At 24.4% G+C, this 22,178-nt stretch overlaps 1 protein-coding gene across 2 annotated transcripts in view; it reads right to left on the reverse strand.

Annotated features, from left to right (window-relative positions):
* The window catches only part of LOC117177540 (tyrosine-protein phosphatase non-receptor type 11-like), a 101,945-nt gene that overhangs the window by 61,615 nt on the left and 18,152 nt on the right, over positions 1-22,178 (reverse strand). For both annotated transcript variants that reach the window (XM_033368327.1, XM_033368328.1), the window contains exons 4-10: positions 21,014-21,176; positions 20,812-20,924; positions 20,452-20,723; positions 15,661-15,740; positions 15,168-15,344; positions 9,626-9,805; positions 3,764-3,989 (exon numbers count right to left, since the gene is read on the reverse strand). In XM_033368327.1, coding sequence (XP_033224218.1) covers positions 3,764-3,989; positions 9,626-9,805; positions 15,168-15,344; positions 15,661-15,740; positions 20,452-20,723; positions 20,812-20,924; positions 21,014-21,176 — 1,211 coding nt within the window. The remainder of the gene's footprint in view (positions 1-3,763; positions 3,990-9,625; positions 9,806-15,167; positions 15,345-15,660; positions 15,741-20,451; positions 20,724-20,811; positions 20,925-21,013; positions 21,177-22,178) is intronic.

Genomic DNA, 22,178 nt, shown 5'->3' on the forward strand with positions numbered 1-22,178 from the left:
CTCGATATTTTATTTACAAAAAAAGTTCTTAGGTTCAAAAAAACATTCAGTGAACGGAAAAAGTGAGGTTGGTAATATAGGTATTTAGCTGTGTCACATGCCTTTAAGCTAAAAAATAATTTTTTTCAAAAAAAAACCGCAAATTTCTAACTAAAAAATATCAATCTTAAAAAATGGAAAAGTTCCATTTTCAGTTAAAAAATTAATTCTAAAAAAAAAAGAAGTATTTTCCACTAAACATTTAAATTTTCAACCAGACTTGAGCCTTTAAGAAAAAAATTTCACAATGTAGTTTAACTTTGACCCAAGTAGTTGAATTTTCAATTAAAAAAGATTAATTTATAACAAGATAATTAAACTTTTGACCAATGAGTTAACTTTTCAACTTAAAATACAAATCTTTAACAAAAAAAAAGTAATTTCTTAACACAGCGATTCAACCAAATGTTTTAAACAAATTAGTTGAATTATCAAGCAAAGAAGAACCATTTTTAACGAAGAAGTTGCATTTTTATACAAAAAAAAAAGAAATTTCTTCTATAACAGATGAAGTTCTAAATGAAAAAGATCAATTTAAAAAAAAATAGTTGGATTTTCGGTTGAAAAAGATTTTAGTCGAGTTTTCACGATCAAACTATGAATTTTTTAACAAGAAATAATTTTTTACCAAAAAAATTTAATTTTCAATACAAAAAGACGAATTTGTAACCAACAAGGATAACTTTTTTACAAAATTCTTGAATTCTCTAGCAAATAGTTGCATGCTTATAAAAAAATATGAAATTTATCTTAAAGCAGAAGAATGTTTTATTACAAAAAAAGTTGAGTTTTCATCCAAAAAAGATTCCAGTTAATTCAGTAGCATCAAAAATTAAATTTTTGTAACAAAAACAATAAGTTTCTACGAAAAAATTAATTTCTCAATCCAAAAAGCCGAAATTTTTAACAAAAAGGGATGAATTTTTAACAAAATAGTTAAATTCTCTATCAAATAGTTTCATTTTTAAAAAAAAAAAATCAATTTTATACTAAAACAGATGAATTTTTAATAAAAAACAAATTCTTTTTTTATAAGCGGAACTTTCATCCAGAAAATATTTCAGTTCATTTTTCAACACCAAAATATAAATTTTCTACGAAATAGTTAAGTAGTATAATAGCTTAATTTCTAACCAGACAGTTCAATTATTATCAAAAAAAGATTAAATTTCTGCTAAAACGGGTAAACTTTAATATAAAAAAAAAAAAAATTTTCAAAAAAAGAGTTGAATTTTTAATCGAAAAGTTAACGAAAAAATTCAATTTTCCATTAAATAAAATAAATACTGAGATTCTCATAAATTCTCAGAGAATTTATTTCTCGATTATATTCTCGTTAATATTCTCATTCTCGTTATCGTACGCAAAGTAATATAACCGGCTCATAACTCTATTTGCTGGTAAAAAATTTAACTATCTGGTTGAAAATTCAACTTTTATGTAGAAAGCTCATATTTTTTGCTTAAAAATTTAACATTTTAAATTAAACTTCTTTTATTATAGACCCGAAAACCGTTTAAAATTCGTCTTTCTGAATTGAAAAAAATGTCTCGTGTATTTTTTCTGTCTTCGAAATGGCATAAAAATATTGTAATCACTTTAAAAAAGTGTCACATTATGTCAATAGATTAGTGAGTCCGACTGCAACTCCGGTTTAAAATTTTTTAACACGTTTTAAGCTGCCTTAGCTTTAAATATTTTTAGAGAGTTTATGCATATTCTAGATTTCAATAGAATAATAAATTTGTACATGTAAAAAGAACAATTTAGTTCTTGCACACATTTAATAACTTCAGAGAATTGTCCACAAAATTCAAATACTTTATTTTAAAATATTGTAGATTTAAATGGAACAGGGGAATTTTTAATAAAAAAAAGGGGGGAATGGGAGAAATATTGTGATCCCCGAAAAAATCAGGGTGGCCGTTTTAATCAACGAAATAAATTCCTGGTCGTTTCCCGGGTTTTTCCGGGTTCACAAACATTTTTCACAGTCAATGAAATTTAAAAAATGGAACACTAAAGTTACAAAATTTCCCACTTGAGGTAATAAAAACTCAGCTTCAAATGAAAGCACTCAAAGTGGAACTGTTAAATTTTGAACTTTTAAATTTGAAATTTAAAAGTTTTTAATTAAAATTTCTTTATTCAAATGCTCAATAATTTACGCGTATAAAATTGAAGGTACTAACATTTTTCAATATAAAAAAATATAAATCCACGTTATCATTTTCAATGCTCTAAGTTGAAAAATCAATCAATGAAATTTAAAATTTTCAAAATTATATAATTTTAAGGAATTTTAAACTAGAAACATCAAATATTGAAAAAAAATTAACTGAACACTTCTAAAATTAGAAATCCAATTATTTTCTTTTTAAATAGTTTAAACATCCTTGGAAAGTTATAAAATTTTATTTAAAAATCTTTAGAAATCTAGAAGTTGTTTTAAATTGGTTTTAAAATTAAAATTATTTTGGAAATTTTTTTAGAACTTCTAAATATCTGTCAAAATATGTAGAAGTTTTGAAAGGTTCAAACTTAATTTAAAACTTGAAATGATAGCCTAATATAAAACAAAATGTAGATTTTCGCAGATTTTAAACAAAAAATTAGTTTCTTTTCAAGAATTGTGAAAGGCTTCAAAAGAATAAAAACATTTTCTTAAGATTCCTAGGAAAATTAAAAATAACTTTTCATTTTGAAAAATTATTTTAAGAGAATATTTAAAAAGATTTTCAAACATTTTAAGAAAACTTTCTAAAATTTGCATGATAATTTTTAATATTTTTAAAACTCCTAAATATCTCTTAAAATTACTCAAATTTGCTCGACAAATGTTTATTTGTAAATTATACATAAAAATTTAAAAATTTCACTTACAAATTAAGCATTTTTCAAATACAACAATTAAAATTGTAACGTTCGAAGTTTAAAGGCTATTCGAAATTTTAACGATTCCAGGTTTTCTGTCAAACAATTCAGTTAAAGATTCTTTACTTTTAAATATTTGGTTTCAATTTAATTGTCCTAAATAAAAGATTCAAATATTGCTAAATATTTAATAATTAATATATATTTTTTAATTACAAATTTCAAATTGAATCGGTTAAAAATTGGATATTTTAGACTGAAACAATATTCTAAATTTAAAAAAATCCTCGAATTAAGAATATATTATTATGAAGTTATTTTTACGTTGAAAATAGTTTATAAACTTTCAGCCACTCGTTCACATTTGTTTAATAACTAAGACTTTCAAATTGAAACCGTTTAAGTTTTAACGTTAAAATCTGAAAATCTTGAACTGGTTTAAAATCATTTTGTCAAATCGTTTTTGTTCACTTGTTAGTACTTGAAGTACAAATAAATTTAAAAAAATGTATTTATTTATTAAATAAAAATGTTTTTTATCCAAAATTTTCAACACCAATATGCTTTTATTTCTTATTTTTTCAAGTCTTTAAAAACGCATTTAAAACTTCTTTAAATTAAAAATGTAAGCTTAGAAATAAAAATTTTGACTTACGCATTGTAAACTAACTAATAGCATAATTGAAAAACATAACAATGCCACTAATTATTTAAAAACTGTTGAAATCGAACGTGGACAGGTTTTTCTTCTATAAATTTGTAAAATTCCCGGTGAACAACAAAAAATTCACTGTCACTTCCCAGTCCAAAAAAACCGGTCCAAAACCGCGAAGAAAAAATGTTTAATTACCGTGGCGTTTAATCTGATCCAGTATCATATCAATGACGATAAATGTGCCAGTTCTGCCAATTCCTGCACTACAATGAACGAGAATTGGCCCAACATTGGTAGGCGTTAGACTACTCGGAACTCCAGGTGTAGCAGTCGCGGCAATTGATTCTTGCCTAGCATTAACGTCATGGAGGAAATTCAAAACACAACCTGGATCCGACGGGACTCCATGATCAGGCCATGCCTGCAAAAAATAACAAATTAATTATTAAATTTAAATTAATGCAAATCAGAGCGTCTAAAAAGCGGATGATTTTAAATTCCCAGTCATTTCCCAATTTTCTACTGGTGAATTTTTCATTATTCTAGCCTGACAATTATAATTTTTTATAAGCGGAATAAAACAATTTAAAATTCAAATTTATTTTTTTAACCAAATAACATTACTTTCATATTATGAAAGACTAATTTTCAATGCAAAAGGAGGAATTTTCAACAAAATACATCAATTTGCCACCAAATAGTTCAGCTGTCATAAAAAAAGATCATTTTCAACAAAAGATTTGAACATTCAATCATATTGTGGAATTTTGAACCCACAAAGATGAATGTTCAAAGAAATAGACAAATTTTTAAACAAAAAGATTAAACTTTACCCAAAAATAGTTACTTTTTCAAGAAAATAATCGAATTTTAAAAAAAATCCATTTTTCAACAAAATGACTAAATTTTCAACGAAAATTTCAATTTTGAACCAAATAATTACATTTTCAATACACAAAAATGAATTTTTAACAAATTAGTTGAATTTTTAAAGAAAAAAGATTAAACTACAACCAAAAAAAGTTGAGATTTCAACTCGAATTGTTAAATTTTCAATGAAAAATATAGTAGTTGATATTTTGACGAAAAAAATCGAATTTTCAAAAAAATCCAGTTTTCAACAAAATAACTAAATTTTCAAAGAAAATTTCAATTTTGAACCAAATTATTACATTTTCAATGCACAAAGATGAATTTTTAACAAAATAGTTGAATTTTTAAAGAAAAAAAATTAAACTACAACCAAAAAAAGTTGAGATTTTAACTCGAATTGTTCAATTTTCAATGAAAAATATAGTAGTTGATATTTTGACGAAAAAAAAAAACAGATTTTCAAAAAATAGTTTAATTTTTAATCAAAGTTGAAAACTTCCAACAAAAGAATTAAATTTTTAAGGAAATAGTTGAATTTTTATCTAAATAGTTAAACTTTGAACAAAATTTTTGAATTTTCCAACAAAAAAATTAAACTTCAACCAAAAACAGTTGAATTTCCAACTCGAAATGTTACATTTTCAATTACGAATATAGTAGTTGATATTTTGATATAAAAAACATCTTATATTTACAATCTCAGAAAAATTGCCAAAATAAATTAGTTATATTATCGAAAATAAAGTATATTTCAATTTTCGTTTTGTGATTTATAGGAAAAGAAAGCATTTTGAGGGTAGACGTTTTAATCACATAAAAAAACTCCCGTTTATTTCCCGGTCCAAAAACTTTTTTCACGGCCAACGAAATAAACAAATTCGAATTATAAAGCTAAACAATTTTTAATTTAAAGTAAACAAAACTGAGCTGCAAATCATGTTAAGCAATTTTAAGCTAGAAATATTAAAAATTGTACGAAAAAATTTTGGTTATAAACTGAACAATTCTGAATCTCTTTTATAATGATTCCAATTCTTTCGAATTTTTTTTTAATCCTGTAAAATGGAAAATATTTTTTACAATTTTGGAAATTTTTTTAACCTTTTTAAATAGTCTCTTAAAATTATTTTGTCAAAATAAAAAGTCAGTTTCAAGTTCCCTACGAATTTTAAGAAAATATTTTTATTCTTTTGAGGCCTTTCATAATTTTTCTAAAGCTTCTAAATTTTTGGTTCGAAATGTGCAAAAATCTATATTTTGTTTAAAATTAGGCCGTGGGCTATTTGCAGAAAAATTCTGAATTTTTGAATTTTGAATTTTTTTTGAAACCTTCTAAGAATCTCTTCAACTTAGTCGAATTTTTTCTAGGAATTATAGATGTTCAATAATGATCATATATCAAAATTCAACAACTTTACTTGTAAATTAACTTTTTTATATAGAACAATTAAAATTGTAACTTTCAATGTTTAGTTTCGTTTTGTTTTGAATATTTGATTTATAATTACCGATTTTACATAAAGAATCAAATATGTCTAAAAAGCAGCAATTGTTATTGTTATAATTTAAAAAAATTTATTTTAGACTAACACAATATTTTTAATTTGTTGAAAGCTTCGCATTATGAATATACTATTTTAAAGTTATTTTAAAATTGAAAATAGTTTATAAACTTTTAATTGGGCGTTTACATATGTTGAACTACACTAAGGATTTCAAAATTCCAATTTAAACAATTTAATTTTTTACGTTAAAATTTGGAAATTCTTAAACTTTGAACTAATTTCGAATCTTCTTGTAAAATCAATCATTTATATTTACTTTTGATCAAGTAAAAAGGGGGTTTTGAAATAAAAAATTGACGATTTCAAACGCTACTAATTTTGAATTTTTTAAGTCTTTAAAACTGTATTTTAAAATTCTTTAAATGAAAAATGTACCCTTAAAAATTAAAATCCAACATGGAAAATTTTTAAGCGAAAAATTTTCAAATAAAAATTCAACAAATTAAAAAAAAAATGGTTGAAATCAAACATATAGATTTTTTGTCTAAAAATTGGTAAAATATACAGTCAAAAAATAAATTCACAGTCGTTTCCCGATTCAGATGGACATTTTAATAAAAAAATTCCCGGTTCACAAACATTTTTCACGGTCAATGATATTTAAAAAATCGAACTGAACTAAAAATTAAAGAACTCAAAGTGAAACGCTTGAAACTTAAACTTTTAAAATCAAAGTTAAAAAGTTATTTTATTCAAAAATTTTGTATTTAAATGTTCAATAATTTACACGTATGAAATGAAAGCTACTAACACTTTTCAACTGAACAATTTTAATTTTAATGTAGTTAAACTGCAAAATAAAATTTTTTTAAACTTATAAATAGTTGAGTTCAAATATTCAGATTCAGGTCCAAAAATATAAATCCACGTTATTATTTTGAATAATCTAAATGGAAGAATAAATCAATGAATTTAAAAATGTTTAAAATTATACCATTTTAAGCAATTTTAAATTCTAATTCTAGCTCAGAATGTCTCACAAATTGAAAATTTCTCTGTTAAAATCCGAAATTTTAGTTCTTTTCAAAAATTTCCATGTTCAAATCCAAAATTTTAATTCTTTTCGAAAATTCTCCACGTCAACTCATTGTAAGAATTAGATTCTTTTTGTAAAATTCCCGGTTCCAATTCATAATTTAATTTTTTTCTCGAAAATACCTTGCTTCAACACAGAATAATAATTTTGTTTGAAAAATTCATTTTCCCATTGAAAAATGTTATTCTCCTGGATAAATTCCAGTTCCAACTCAAAATTGGTTAAAAATGGAAAATTCCTTATTTAAATCCAGAATTTTAATTCTTTAAGAAAATTCTCCTTTTCAACTAAGAATTCGAATTTTTCTTTAAAATTCCCTGTTCCAATTTATAATTTTAATTATTTTTCGAAAATATTCCGTTTTAACTTAGAATTAGAATTCATTCTTTAAAAAAATTCCCTATTCCAAAAAAATATTTCTGTTCCAATTTAGAATTTTGTTCCTTTTCGAAAATTTCCAATACTAGATCGGAATTTTTCTAAATTTGAAAATTCCCGCTGCCGATGTTCAAATTAAAAGTTTAATTATTTTCATTTTAAATAGTTTTAAAATCCTTAAAATGCTTCAAAATTTTATTTCAAATCTTGAAACATCTATCTGCTTTTTTACATTTTTTTAACTATATTTTTTTTAATTCTGCTAAATTAAAGAAATTTTCTTAAAATCTTGTACATTCATTTTTGAAAATTTTGTAAATCGTTATTAATATGTTTAAATATACATAAAAATTCAACTATTCGACTTGTAAATTAAATTTGATAAAATAGAAAAATTTAAATGGTAACGATAAAAGTTTAGTGTTTTCTTTTGAATATTTACTTTATGATTACTGATTTTAAATGAACTATCATATATTTCTAAATATTAAGTAACTGTTCTTTTTCTTAATTGAAATTTTTAAAATTCAGTGTGACCGTTTTAATCAATGAAAAAAATTCCCGGTCCTTTCCCGGTTCGCAAAATTCAGAACTTTTAACATTCATAAATCATAGAGTTCAAAGATTTAGATTAAGTTCCAAAAATATAAATCCAGGTTAACATTTTCAATACTCTAAATTGAAGAATCAATCAATGAACTTTAAAAACTGTCAGAATTACATTATTCAGTTATTTTAAGCAATTAAATATTTTAAAATTTTAATTTTTTTCAACTCAAAAAATATTAAAATTTAAATTATTTTCATTTTAAATAGTTTAAGCATCCTTGACACAATTGAAAACTTATTATTTTTAGAAACAATTAAAGTAATTTTAGGAGATATTTAGAAGTTTCAAAATGATACAAAATTAAGTTGGACCTTGAAATGATTTAAAATAATTTTAACGAAGTGTGTTTACCGAAAAAATGTTTTATTTGTAACGAAATTTCGGTGGAAATACAACCGAATTTAAAACGAACTGTAGATTTTGCAGTTAACAAAAAATATAGAAGCTTTTTCGAATTGTGAAAGGCTCCAAACGAATAAAAACATTTTTTTTTAACTCCTAGGAAAATTGAAAATGGTTCTTCATTTTGAAAAATTATTTGAACAGAATATTCAAAAATATTTTAAGAGATTTCCAATATTATTCAAAACGACCCGGGAAAAATTTACGGATTTTCAAATATAAATAAATCAAATATTGCTAAATATGAAATAGTTATCCTTTTTCTTAATCAAAATTCTATTAATTAAATGGGTTAAAAATTAAATAATTTAGACTGAAATAATATTTTTAATTTGATAAAAGCCTTTAATTACGCATAAATTACGAATCTGGAAATTCTTTAACTTTCAAAAGATTTAGAATGGTTTTATCAAATCAATTATTGTTCAGTTATTAATACTTAAAGTACAGATCCATTTGAAAAATTATTTATTTATATTTACCGTTGATAAAATATAGCTGTTTATTATCAAAAAGTTTCAACTTCAAACGTTTTTAATTTTTAATTGTTCAAGTCTTCAAGTCTGCACGTTCAAATTCTTTAAATTAAAAATATAAGCTTAAAAATAAAAATCTAAAATAGAAAAATTTTCAGATAAAAGATTTTCGAATTACGCATTATAAACTGAATGATACCATAACTGAAAAATATATCAATTCAACTAATTATTTTAAAAACTGTTTAAATCGAAATTGGACATATTTTTCTTCTAAAAATTTCTAAAATTCCAGGTCAAGAAAAAAATTCACTGTCATTTCCCGAGTTTTCCCGGTTTCTTCGGTTTCCTGGTCCAGCGGCCCAATATACAATTTAATTTAAAGAGTCATCAATTGAATAATATTCACAGTTGACAAACTAAAAATGTTTTTATCAAAAAATTTCAATTTTAAACGCTTCTAATTTTTAATTGTTTACGTCTTTAAAACTGCATTTTAAGATTCTTTGAATTAAAATGTACGCTTAAAAATTAAAAATGTAACATTTTCAAACTGAAAGATTTTCGAATTAAGCATTCTAAACTAAATGATATTATTCAAAAAAGATCACAATTAAACTAATTAATTAAAAAAAAAAAACGGTTAAAATTAACGTTGGAAGGATATTTTCTTCTAAAAACATGTAGAATCTTGCCTCTTGTTTGATTTTAACGAACCTGAAAGTGGTAGTGGTAAATCGTTCTTGGTTCTGAGAAGTTGGGCTTATTTCCTTGGAGTAGAAATTCGCGCAAGGTATAATCTGCTGTCGACGTAGCACCGAGTGCCCGTACCTTCCATTCCCCGCCGTACTCACTAACCTCGCCCTTTTCCTCTGGCCAATATCGCGCACACTTATTCTGAAAAAAATGTAATTTTATGCATGCGATAATACCAGGCCTTACAGTCGCTATAGGATGAAATATAGGGAACAAAGGGTACTTTTTTCGCTTTTAAAGGGTAACAAATTGAGGATAAATTCATAAGATTTCAGAACAATTTCAATTACATTGAAAATAATTGGAAACAATTTAAAAAATAAAAAAAAATGCCATTGATTTCCGTAAAATTGGTATGAATTTAGGATAATCTAAGATAAAAGAGAAGAATTCGAGGAAATTCGTAAAAATTTAAGTTGAATTTCTAAAAAATCAAATGCATTGAAAACAATTTTAAAACACACACAAATTTCACTGAATTCAGTAAACTTGATTCAAATAATAATAAAAAAATGTCCTTAAAATTCCAGGGTTTTTCGAGATTTCTCAAATTTTTCCAGGTATAATTTTTCATCGTATATTAAATTCAATTCAAAACGCTTAAAATTCCGAACTTTTCAAGTAAAATAATTGAATTGTTAACGAAATAGATGGATTTTTTATCAAATATTTGAATTAAAAAATATATTTTTCAATTAAAAATACAATTTTTTCATCAAATATGTGAAATCTTTACTAAATAGTTAAATTTGCAACTAAAATAGATCAATTTTCAACCAAAAACTTGAATTTTTAACTGATAAATGACGGGTATCAACAAAAAATGAAATAGTTAAATTTTCATTTATAAAAATAAATTTTCCCCACACAAAAAAAACAAACAAATTTTAAACCAAAGTAATGAATTTTTAACTAAAATAATAAATATTCGACTGGAATAGATTAATTTAAAATAAAAAGAGGATTTTTGACAAATGAGATTAATTTTCAACCAAATATTAATTTTCAGCAAAATTTGAATATTTAATTGGAATGCGCAAATTTTCAATAAAAAAGATTAATTGCCTACAAAAAAAAACAAAGATTTTTCAACAAAATAGTTGAATTTTTAAACAAAAAACATCAGTTTTCAACGAAAAAATTGAATTTTGAACTGAAAAATAACGGGTTTAACAAAAAATGGGGAGAGTTAAATTTTAATTTATAAAAATAAATTTTCCACACACAAAAAAAAACAAACAAATTTTAAACCAAAGTAATGAACTTTTAACTATAATAATAAATATTCAACTGACAAAATTAATTTTAAAATAAAAAGAGGATTTTTGACAAATGAGTTTAATTTTCAATCCAAAAGATTCATTTTTTTACAAAAAAAAAAGACTTCAACTAAATACCAGAATTTCAAGTAAAAATATCCATTTTTAACCAACTTGATAAATTTTCAAATAAAATAATGAGATACATGAATTTTCAACAAACTAGTTGAATGTTCAACTAAAAAAAATTTTCAACTAAATACCAGAAGTTCAAGTAAAAAAATCAATTTTTAACCGACCTGATGAGTTTTCAAACAAATTTATGAATCTTCAACTAGCATAGTTGAATTTTATACAAACCATATACATTTTCAACTAAAACAATGAATCTTCAACTGAAATAGTTGAATACTAAACCAAAAATATGAATTTTCAACCTACAAAGATTACTTTTTGTCAATACGATGATTTTCTAATTTTCAATAAATAATAAACTAAAATGATAAATCTTCAGCTGGGATAGTTGGATATCAAACCAAAATGATGAATTTTCAACAACGAAGATTTTTTTTTACCGAAAAAGACGAATTTTCAACTAAAAAAGATATTTTTCCAACCAAAGTTACAGTTTTCAGTTTTAAAATAACAAATTTAAAAAAAGTTGAATTTTTAAATAAAGTGATGGAGTCTCAACTAAAATAATTAATTTTTTTCTAGTATTGAAATTTCAACCAAAAATATGACCAAAGAAAAACTTTTAAAAATTAAAAAAATCCATTGCAATAAGTAGAATTGAGTGCATTTAGAAGAATTCAATTAAAATTTTTTAAAAATCCAGAGAATTCCATAATTTCTAAAAGAATTCAGGGTGAATTAAAAAAAATTTTAATCTCTTTTAATCTTTGAAACCAAACGATTTTTTAATCAAATAAGTTACTAATGACTACAAAACAATTCAAGTTAAATTCAAAAGAAATCAAATTAATTGGAACAATTTTAAGAATAAACCAAATTCGATTGAGTACAACCAATTTTCAGTGAATTTAGAGAAATTCAAAGGAAATGAGAAGAATTAGATGAAATTCACAACAAATCAAGCAGAATTTAAAAAGCAATCAAGTGATTTGAGAACAATTAAAAAATATGAAAAAAGTTAATTGGATTGAGTAGAATTTAGTGAATTCAGAAAAATTCAAAAGAATTTAGGATAAGTTAATAAGAATTCAGGGCGAATTCCAAATGAAGTTCAACAAATATTAGAAAGTCTCTTTGAATCTTTAAAACCCTACGAAATCCCTCACACGACTTGTGAAAAAATTCTTTGAAATCCATTGAAATCGAAATAAATAAAAAATTTCTGGTAATCTTTTAAAAATACCCAAAATAATTCGAATCATTTGAAATCGTTTGAAAGCCCTGGAAACTTTTCAAAGTCCAAAAAAACGCCTGGCAATCATTTACAATACACTCAAATATTTCAAAACCTTCTAAATCCTATTAAATGACTAAATCAATTAAAAATGTCTGTAATTTTTTTAAATAATCTAAAATATTTAAAATCCTTTAAACTCTTTGGAAATTTTTTAAGGTTCTTAAAAATGCCCCAAAATAAAAAAAAAAATAAAATACTTGAAAGAATAAATCCTTTTATCAATTGAATTAAAACTTTTAAAAAATTGTAAATAAACTCCATTGAATTAAGCAGAATAAAATAAACTTATAAGAATTTAAGGAAATTCATAAAACTGGAAAAAATGAATAAAATTCAATTCTGGAAAATGTATTAAAATACAATACGAGTCTTAAAATTCTTTAAAATAATTGAAATCCTCGGAAACCTTATAAATGAACGTGAAAACTTTTTTAAAAATATAAAAAACCCATACTTTCTGTAAAATCTTTCTACATCTTCCAAAATTCTGGAAAATTCTTTATCCTAAAATATTCCCAACGCTTTAAAATCCCTTCAAATTAATCAAAAGAATTTTTAAAAATTCCTCGAAATATTTAAGTAAATTCCCTGAAATATTTCAAATTAAAAGCCCCTGAAAATCCCTTAGAAGTTTTAAAAATAGCGTAAAAGTTTAAAAATCCCTTCCAATGATTGAAATTTATTAAAAACGTATTCTTAGAAATTCACTAAAATATTTCAAAGAATTCAAGACAGTTCCGAAATAGATGTATACCTGAAATGAATAGCAGGGTGGCCGTTCCAATCAGAGAAAAAAAATTTCCGGTCATTTCCCGGTCCGCAAAAATTTTTCACGGTCAATGAAACTTAAAAATCGAAATCTGAAGCCAAAAATTTGTCCATTTGAAGTATTAAAACACTAAGCTGCGAATTAAATCACTCAAAATCGAACTCTTGAATTTTAAACTTTTAAAACTGAAGTTCAAAAGTTTTTTATTTAAAAAATGTTATATTTAAATGCTCAATAATTTTCTACGTATAAAATGGAAGCTACTAACACTTTTCAAAAGACCAATTTTAAATTAAATGCAGTTCAACTACCAAATAACATTTTTTTTAAATTTTAAATTATATAGTTAAAAGATTCAGATTCAGTTCCAAAAATATATAACCACGCCATCATTTTCAATTCTCTAAATTTAAGAATCAATTAATGCATTTAAAAAATTTAAAAATTATATAATTTTAAGCCATTTTAAGCTAGAAACATAAAAAATTGAAAGATTATATTTTTTTATAAGCTGAGCTCTTCTTAAATTAAAAATTAAATTATTTTTATTTTAAATCGTTCAAAAATCATTAAAATGATTCAAAATTTTATTTCAAAATCTTGAAACATTTACAGGTTGTTTCAATTTTTTTCAAATTTTAAATTATTTTTTATAATTTTTCCGGATTTTTTAAACATATTTCAAAATGATAAATATTGTTCCTACATTTTTTTCTAACAATTTATTTTAAATCCTGCCAAATTAAATGCATTTCCTTAAAATCTTCTTCATTAATTTTTGATAATTTTGTAAATTTTTCTGAATCATTTTAAATATTCTTTTAAAATTAATTTTTCGTAATAAAAAATCATTTTCAATTTTCCTGCTTTTTTTTAATCTCCTGAAGTCTTTCAAAATTCTTAAAAAGCATCTAAATTTTTTGTTCGAAGCCTGAAAAAATCTATATTTTGTTTTAAATTAGGTCGTGGACTATTTGCACCGAAATTTTGGTACGAAAAGCCGGATTTTTCGGTATGCGTAGACAATTCGTTTACATTATTTTAAATAATTCAAAATTAAAATTTAATTTTTTCAAAACTTCTAAATATCTCTTCAAGTTACTCCAATTTTTTCTAAGAAATATAGGTGTTTAGTTGTTATTTACGCATAATAATTCAACAACTTGGCTTTCAATAAAACAATTTTTAATCGAAAAATTACAATTGTAACGTTCAAAGTTTAGTTTTTTTTTATGAATATTTAATTTATAATTACGGATTTTAAATGAACAGTCACATATTTCTAACTATGAAAAAATTATTATCATTCTTAATTAAAAAATATCAAATTGAGTGGTTGAAAAATTGAATATTTCAGACTAAAATAATATTTGAAATTTAATAAATGCCTTTGATTATTAATATATATTATTTTACAGTTATTTTTAAATTGAAAATAGTTTAGAAAGTTTCAATCGGGTTTTTATTATTTAGCTAATACGAATGGCCAATTAAACCAGTTTAATTATTACCGTTAAAATCTGAAAATTGTAAACAGATTCCGAATCGTCTTGTAAAATCAATCATTATTCACTTTTTAAATCTAAGGTACAATTAAACTTTTAAAATCATTAATAATTTTTATTTACAGTTGATCAACTAAAAATATTTTAAGCAAAAATCTACGATTTCAAAGGCCTCTAATTTTTAAGTTTTAAAGTTTTTAAAACTGAATTTTAAAATTCTTCAAATTAAAATGTACTCTTAAAATTTACAAATCTAAAATGAAACATTTTGTAAGTGAAAGATTTTCGAATTACACATTATAAACTGAATGACATCATAATTTAAAAAGATCACAATTAAACTAATTATTAAAAAAAAAAACGGCTGGAATGAAAGTTGGACCGATTTTTTGCTTCTAAAAATATGTAAAATTCCCGGTAAAAAAATAAATGCACTGTCATTTCCCGGTTTTTCCCGGTCTGATAAAATTCCCGGCTTTCCAGGTTGTCTGTGAGGCCTGTAATACTATTAAAGTAAGAAATCAATTAGATGCGTTACCTTCCCTCTTTCGATTTCTTTTGTAGTCATAACGATCACTCGAGTGTTTTCCTGATAAACCATGTGCCAAAAGTCTTGAATGGTATTCGGCAAACAGCCTTGCGTCGCTATGTAGCATTTATTGAGTACATTATCTCCCACTCCAATTCCGAGACCCGAACCATCTTTTTCTTCATTCTAGAATGAGAAATAATATATATATTTTTTTTTTTGGATTGACCAACAATAGAAATTTCGAGAAGGGCAAAAGAACCGAACGCTAGAGAATGACAAAGGTTCTAATTCTTAATATCTCTCTTTAATATTTGAAATTAAATTTTTTTAACCAACATAAAATAAAAATATAAAATTGTGCAACGAAATTGGTCAATCTTTCTTATGAAATTTCGTTGCACAATTTGTTCATTTTTTAAGTTTATCTTGGTTTAAAAAGTGCATTTTCAAATAATTTTATTGATTTATATTTTTATTATAACTGATGAAAAATACTGACATTTATATAATTAGCATTTATGTAATCCGACCCAGGCACATTGGGATCAGCATCCTTCAGAAGAACCCTTGTGTGGTCAACTAAAAATAAAAACAATTAAGATATTGAAAACAGTATTTAAAATCGCTATTCCTAGTTGTGCAGCTTTTTGAGAAAAAAGTGGCCTGGCGGTACTTTCTATAAACGTTACCAGTTTTAGGCTGGGGGGGGGGGGGGCAAAAAAAAGGTTGGCAACAAGAAGATAAGAATTACGAACATAAATAAAATTTAGAATTTTTGATGAAAGTTCTGTTATTTTTTTAATTGAAAAGGTTACTATTATATTTTTTGTTCGGAATTCGTCTAGTAGTAGAAAATACATCTATATGGTTTAAAAAATTATCAAAAATTCAAATACTTTGATAAAAATTTAACAAATTCGATGAAAATTCGTTTTATGTTTGGTTGAAGATAAATTTTTTAGAATGAGAAACTATTACATTTTTTAATGAAATTTATCTTTTTGGTCATTCGTGTTTTTTTATTAAATATTTTTAATTATAGTTCAAAATTTAAACATTTACTTTAAAATTAATTTTTACCTTCAAAATTCTACTATAACATCGAAATTTCTTCTTTTAACTTAAAATTGAATAATTTTGTAAAAAATTGAACTATTTGCTTGAAAATTAAATTTTTTTATTTAAAAATCATATCTTTGACTTGAAAGGTCAATTTTTTTTAAAGATAATTCGTCTTTTTAAGCTTTACAATTAAATAATTTTCTTGAAATTTCATGTAATTTATTAAAAACTTTGTTTTCTCTCTGAAAATTTATCTATTCCATGTCTAGTTATAACTTTATCCTGTATATTGAATAAGTTACATATTCTTCTTTTTTTGATAGAACATTAATTTCCTTGATCGAAAATTCATCTTTTGGTTGAAAACAATTTTAACAAATTTAACAATTTTGTTGAAAAATCGGGTTTTTTTTTGCTCAATGTTATTTCTTTTTATCAGAATTTTTTTCTAAATATTAAAATCATTTCTATTTGGTAAAAAACTCATATATTTCGTTAAAAAGTCGTCTTTTTGGTAGGAAATTGTTCTTATTCGTTGTTAAAAATTCATCATCTTTTTGGATTGAAAATGATCTTTTTTGTTAAATACTCACCTTTTCTAATTTAAAAGTCCACTGCTTTCTAAAACATTCTACATTTTAGCTTGAAAAAATTATTTTTGTTGAAAATTCATGATTCATGGTATAAAAGTCATCTTTCTTGGTTGAAAATGAACTTTTTTTTATTAAAATTCAACTGTCGTTTAGAAAAATTATCTTTCTGTCTTGAATTTTCAAATATTTAATTAAATTTGAAGTTTTTTTGTATGAAAATTCGATCATTTGATTGAAAACACATAATAGAATGTTAAAAGTTCAACAATTTGGTTAGAAATTTGACTATTCTGTTCAAAATATAATTATTTTTGGAAAATTAAACTTATTCATTAGTCATAATTTTTGGTTAAAAATTCAACTATGTTTTTAAAAAAGTCATTCTTATGGATTGAAAAATCCTCTTTTATGGTCAGGATTATTTGCAAACATATATTTTAATTCATGACATTCATTCTAAATATCCTTTAACACAACAGAACAAAACATTGCAAAATAAATGCATTGCGAAAAAAAACACTTAAATCTTCCACAAAAAAAATATAATTTTTTTTAGAAAAAATGGAATAGTTAAACTTTGAAGTAGAAAAAATTAGTTGTTAACAAACAAAAAAACGGATTTTATACAAAATAGTTTAATTTTCAATCACAGTGATCAATTTTCTAACAATATTGTGAATCTTCAACTGAAATAATAAATTTTTTACTGAAACATTTGAACTTCAACTGAAAAGATCAATTTTCTACTAAAAATACAACTTTTGTACAAAATACATTAATTTTTTACGAAATAGTTGAATTTTTAATTAAAGAAGACACGTTTTTAATTAAATAGTTGAATTTTGTATTAAAAAAAAAATTTGCAACCGAAAATGGAATAGTAGCATTTATAGTTTACAAATTAATTTTAAACCAAACTTTCAGTGAAAAAGGTTAGTAGTTCTTAATCAAGATAAAAAAGAATGTTGAACAGAAATAGCTAAATTTTCAATAAAATACATAAATCTTCAAATAAGAAGATGAATTTTCCACCAAAAGTTGAATAGTTAAATTTTCAACAAGAAAATCGAAAAATATAATAGTTGATATTTCAACTAAAAAAGATCTTGATTTCAAATAGAGCAGTTGAATTCAAACAAAAAATACGAATTTTCAACGAAGAAATGGTTTCCTGTCAAAAAAGAGAAGATTTTTTAACCACAATGTTTAATTTTTAAGCAAAAAAATTATTTTCGAACCGAGAACGTTAATTTTTTGCCGAAAAGTATGAATTTTCAACCAACAATTCAAGAAAATTTTCTATCAGAAAATATATTTATCAAACAAGATGAAAAATATTTTTTAACAAAAATGGTTCAATTTTTAAACCGAAGTGATGAATTTTCAACTAGCATGATGAATCTCCAACAGAAACCATTAAATTTTAAACAAAATACATACATTATCATGTAAAAAAAATATATTCTAAACCAAGAATAGAATACTTACAATTTCAGTTAAATAAAATACACAAAGAAATAGTTAATTTGAAAAAAAAAGAGTTTTCAACTACAGTGAGAAATCTTTTATTAAAATGATGAAACTTTGAACCAAAAAATTATTTTTTTACAAAGTAGTTCAACTTTGAATCATGTAGTTGAATTTTCAACCAAATAAAATGAATTCTCAACAAAAATGTATAAGTTGATATTTCAAACAAATTTTTTTTTAATTTAAATACAAAGAACAGTTGAATTCAACCAAAAAGTACGAACTTTCAACTAAAATGATTTTTTAGTCAAAAGCGAGAACAAATTTCAAATTGTTTATTTTTTAAGAAAAAAAATTGAATTGCGAACAAAATATACGAATATCTCGAAAAAAGGTGAGTTTTTAACCAAAATAGTTGAATCCTCAATCAGGAAAGATTAATTTTTAAACAAACCGTTGCGTTTTAACTAAACAAAATGAAATTTCTACTAAAACCAATGAATTTTCGAATTAAATATGAACTTTGAACAAAGAGGGTTAATTTTCTACCAAGAAAGAGTTTTCAGAGAAGAAAGATTAAGAACGTAAATCAAATTGCTGAATTTTCAAGCTAAAAAGACGAATTTTTCACAAAACTGTTCAATTTTCAAACAAAAGATTTGAATTTTTAACAACAAAATTAATTTTCAACCAAATAATTGAATTTCATGCAAAAATAGTTGAATTTCAAACCAAATTTCAACCGAATAGTTAAATCCAGCAATATAATGCTTTTTTGAACAAAAATGTAGTATAATTTAAGATAAAAGAGAAGAATTCGAGGAAATTCATAAAAATTTAACGTAAATTAATAGAAATCGAATGAATTGAAAACAATTTAAAAACACGAACAAATTTCACTGAATTCAGTAAATATGAATGAAACCCTGGAAAAAAATTTCCTGACAATTCTAGGTTTTTTCCAGATTTCCCACATTTTTCCAGGCATAATCTTTCATAGTAGTGTATTAAATTCCATTAAAAACACTTAAAATTTCTAACTTTTTAAGTAAATCAACTGAATTTTCAACGACTTAGATGAATTTTTGATCAAATATTTGCATTAAAAAAAAATTATTTTTCAATTAAAAATACGATTTTTCACATAAAATATATGAAATCCTAACTAAATAGTTAAACTTTAAACTAAAAAAGATAAATTTTCAACCCAGAAGTTGAATTTTGAAGAGAAAAATAATGGAATAAAAAAATGGAACAGTAAGTTTTCAGTTATAAAAATTAATTTTCCACAAAGAAAAAATTTTAAGCAAAGTAATGAATTTTTAACTAAAATAATAAATATTCAACTGGAAAAGATTAATTTTAAAATAAAAAGAGAATTTTTGACAAATGAGTTTAATTTTGAGCCAAAAATTAATTTTCAATTAAAAAGATTAATTGTCTAAAAAAAAGATTTTTCAACAAAATACATGAATTTTCCACCCAGAAGGATTACTTTTGATCAATAAGATGATTTTTCAATAAAATACATGAATTTTCAACTAAAAAAGATACCTTTTCAACAAAAATTGAATAGATAAATTTTCAGTTAAAAAAGTTAATTTTGAAGGGGTAAAATGTAGTTTTAAATAGAATGATAAAATATTCAATCAAAACAGTTACATTTTCACTTAAAATGATCAATCGTCAACTGAAGTAGTTGAATTTTCAACCAAATAATTGGAATTTTTAACAAAAATGTTTATTTTCAACCAAATAGTTGAATTTCATGCAAAAATAGTTGAATATCCAACCAAATTTCAATATAAATTGCAATTTTCAACAAAATAAATTAATTTCTACCAAAATAGTTGAATTTTCAAACCAAAGACAAATTTTCAACCAAATAGTTAAATCTAGCAATATATCCTTCCTGTATAAAAGAAGAAAAATTGTTATTTAATTTTATATTAAAAATTTAAAAAATTTAAGCATATGCTCAAAAAATTCCCTGACATTCAAAAAAAAAAAAAAAAATTCCTGACATTTCCAGGTTTTCCCAAGTATATAAAAATTCCCCGACGTTAATTTCAGGGTAGAGGGAGATAAAAAAAAAGTCCTAAATTGGCGACATAGTTCCACCAGGCCTCGACTACACCACCCGCTATTATTAATCAAAATCCTACATGGCAGAATATTCTTGTATCGATTTTTGGCTCGATTTTCAGGCCGCAATCCTTCTTGTCTCGAGAAGAGATGACGGCATTCGAGTTGCTGTAAAGATTCAAATTCTTCCCAAAAGCCAGCCTTTCCCTTTCCCCGAACAGTTCCACCTTCTTCGCTTGTTGCTGCACCATTCCAGCAAAGCCATCCATTGGAACAGCCATTTTCTTTGTGCAATTGCCTAACTCTGCTCTCAATTCCACTAGCATTTATTCGCGTCGCATTGAAAGGTTGCCTAAAAAGAATTGTTTAAATAAACCCTGGGCAAAAAAATAAAATAAAAAATAAGATAAAATTTCAGGAATTGATTTTGGAAATCTTACCGAAGATGAACAACACTTCCACTAGTTTCCACCATCGGATTACGCTTGTAGTGTTCTATAAGATCACTGAGACTATCAAATTTGTTACCTCCGCCGACGTCGTATTTATTATCCTGCAAATTTCACCATTTCACTTTTTAAGGATTGTTCGCGAGTGAAATATCAAACAGGAATAATATGAAGAATCCGTGTGGTCACTGACCTGAGTTCGAATCATAACGTGAGTCACACGATCATCCGTCCGCACAGATAAAACAAAATCACCAGGTTTGCTCTGTGATTCACGGACGAGAAAGGAGCCGTTTTTACCACGTTCCAACATCAGACGCTCGGCCTCTTTCGCGGATAAATGACCATGGAACCACCTATTGTATTTTTTATATGAATTAAACCCACAAATCAATCCTTTTCTTTGACCGTCGATATTTAGGAATGTTGAATCACAGATTCTTTTTTATGTCTTACGGCCCACATAAATTAAAATAAAATTGAGCCGAAAACCATTTTTGCGAACCCAAAATTTATTTAATTAAAAAACTTCTCTCTCAATCCTTCACGTTTCGGTACAATGCGTACCTTTTTCAAAAAATTTTAACCTCAATAATTATATTTTTTACATCAGTGATATTAAGAAGAAAAAATCATGATAAATAATTACGTAACTTAATATAAATTTACCTGAGTAACAATTTGAGTAATAATTTACCTTATTTATTGTTCTTTTCTCATTTGACTTATGAAAAAATTTTCCAATGACATACTTTCGTATCTTGTTTTTCCTCTACGACACTAATCTGATGTTTTTGACTCATTTAAACTTCAATAACTGATGTAAATTTAAAATAGCTACGTAATTATTTATCATGATTCTTTCTTCTTAATATCATTAATTGTAAAAATATAATTATTCAGGTTAAACCCTTTTGAAAAAGGTACGCATTGTGCCGAAATGTTAAGTATTGAGAGAGGAGTTTTTTAATTACGAGGGTAGTTCAATAAGTCCTTAGAAATGCCAACAGATGGCGCGCGAATCGCTCCAAATCATCTGTTTTCAGTCAGCACCACTCCCGACTAGATATATGGTGCAGTCACAGTCCACATCTTCTGAGTTTACGTGTTTTTATAACCAATTGAAAAAAAAAAAATTGTTCGTTAAGAAAAATGGAAAAAAACGAGTTCAGAGCGGTAATCAAACATTTTCATTTAAAGGTTTAACTCCATATGAGATAAAAAATGAATTGGACTCAGTTCATGACACATCTGCTCCTGCCTTAGCAACGGTTTATAACTGGGTAAATGAATTTAAGCGTGGTCGTACATCAATAAGTGACGAACTACGTTCAGGAAGGCCCGTAGAAGCAAGTACT

Source organism: Belonocnema kinseyi, chromosome 7, assembly GCF_010883055.1.
Source record: "Belonocnema kinseyi isolate 2016_QV_RU_SX_M_011 chromosome 7, B_treatae_v1, whole genome shotgun sequence".
In the NCBI taxonomy this organism is placed as follows: domain Eukaryota; kingdom Metazoa; phylum Arthropoda; class Insecta; order Hymenoptera; family Cynipidae; genus Belonocnema; species Belonocnema kinseyi.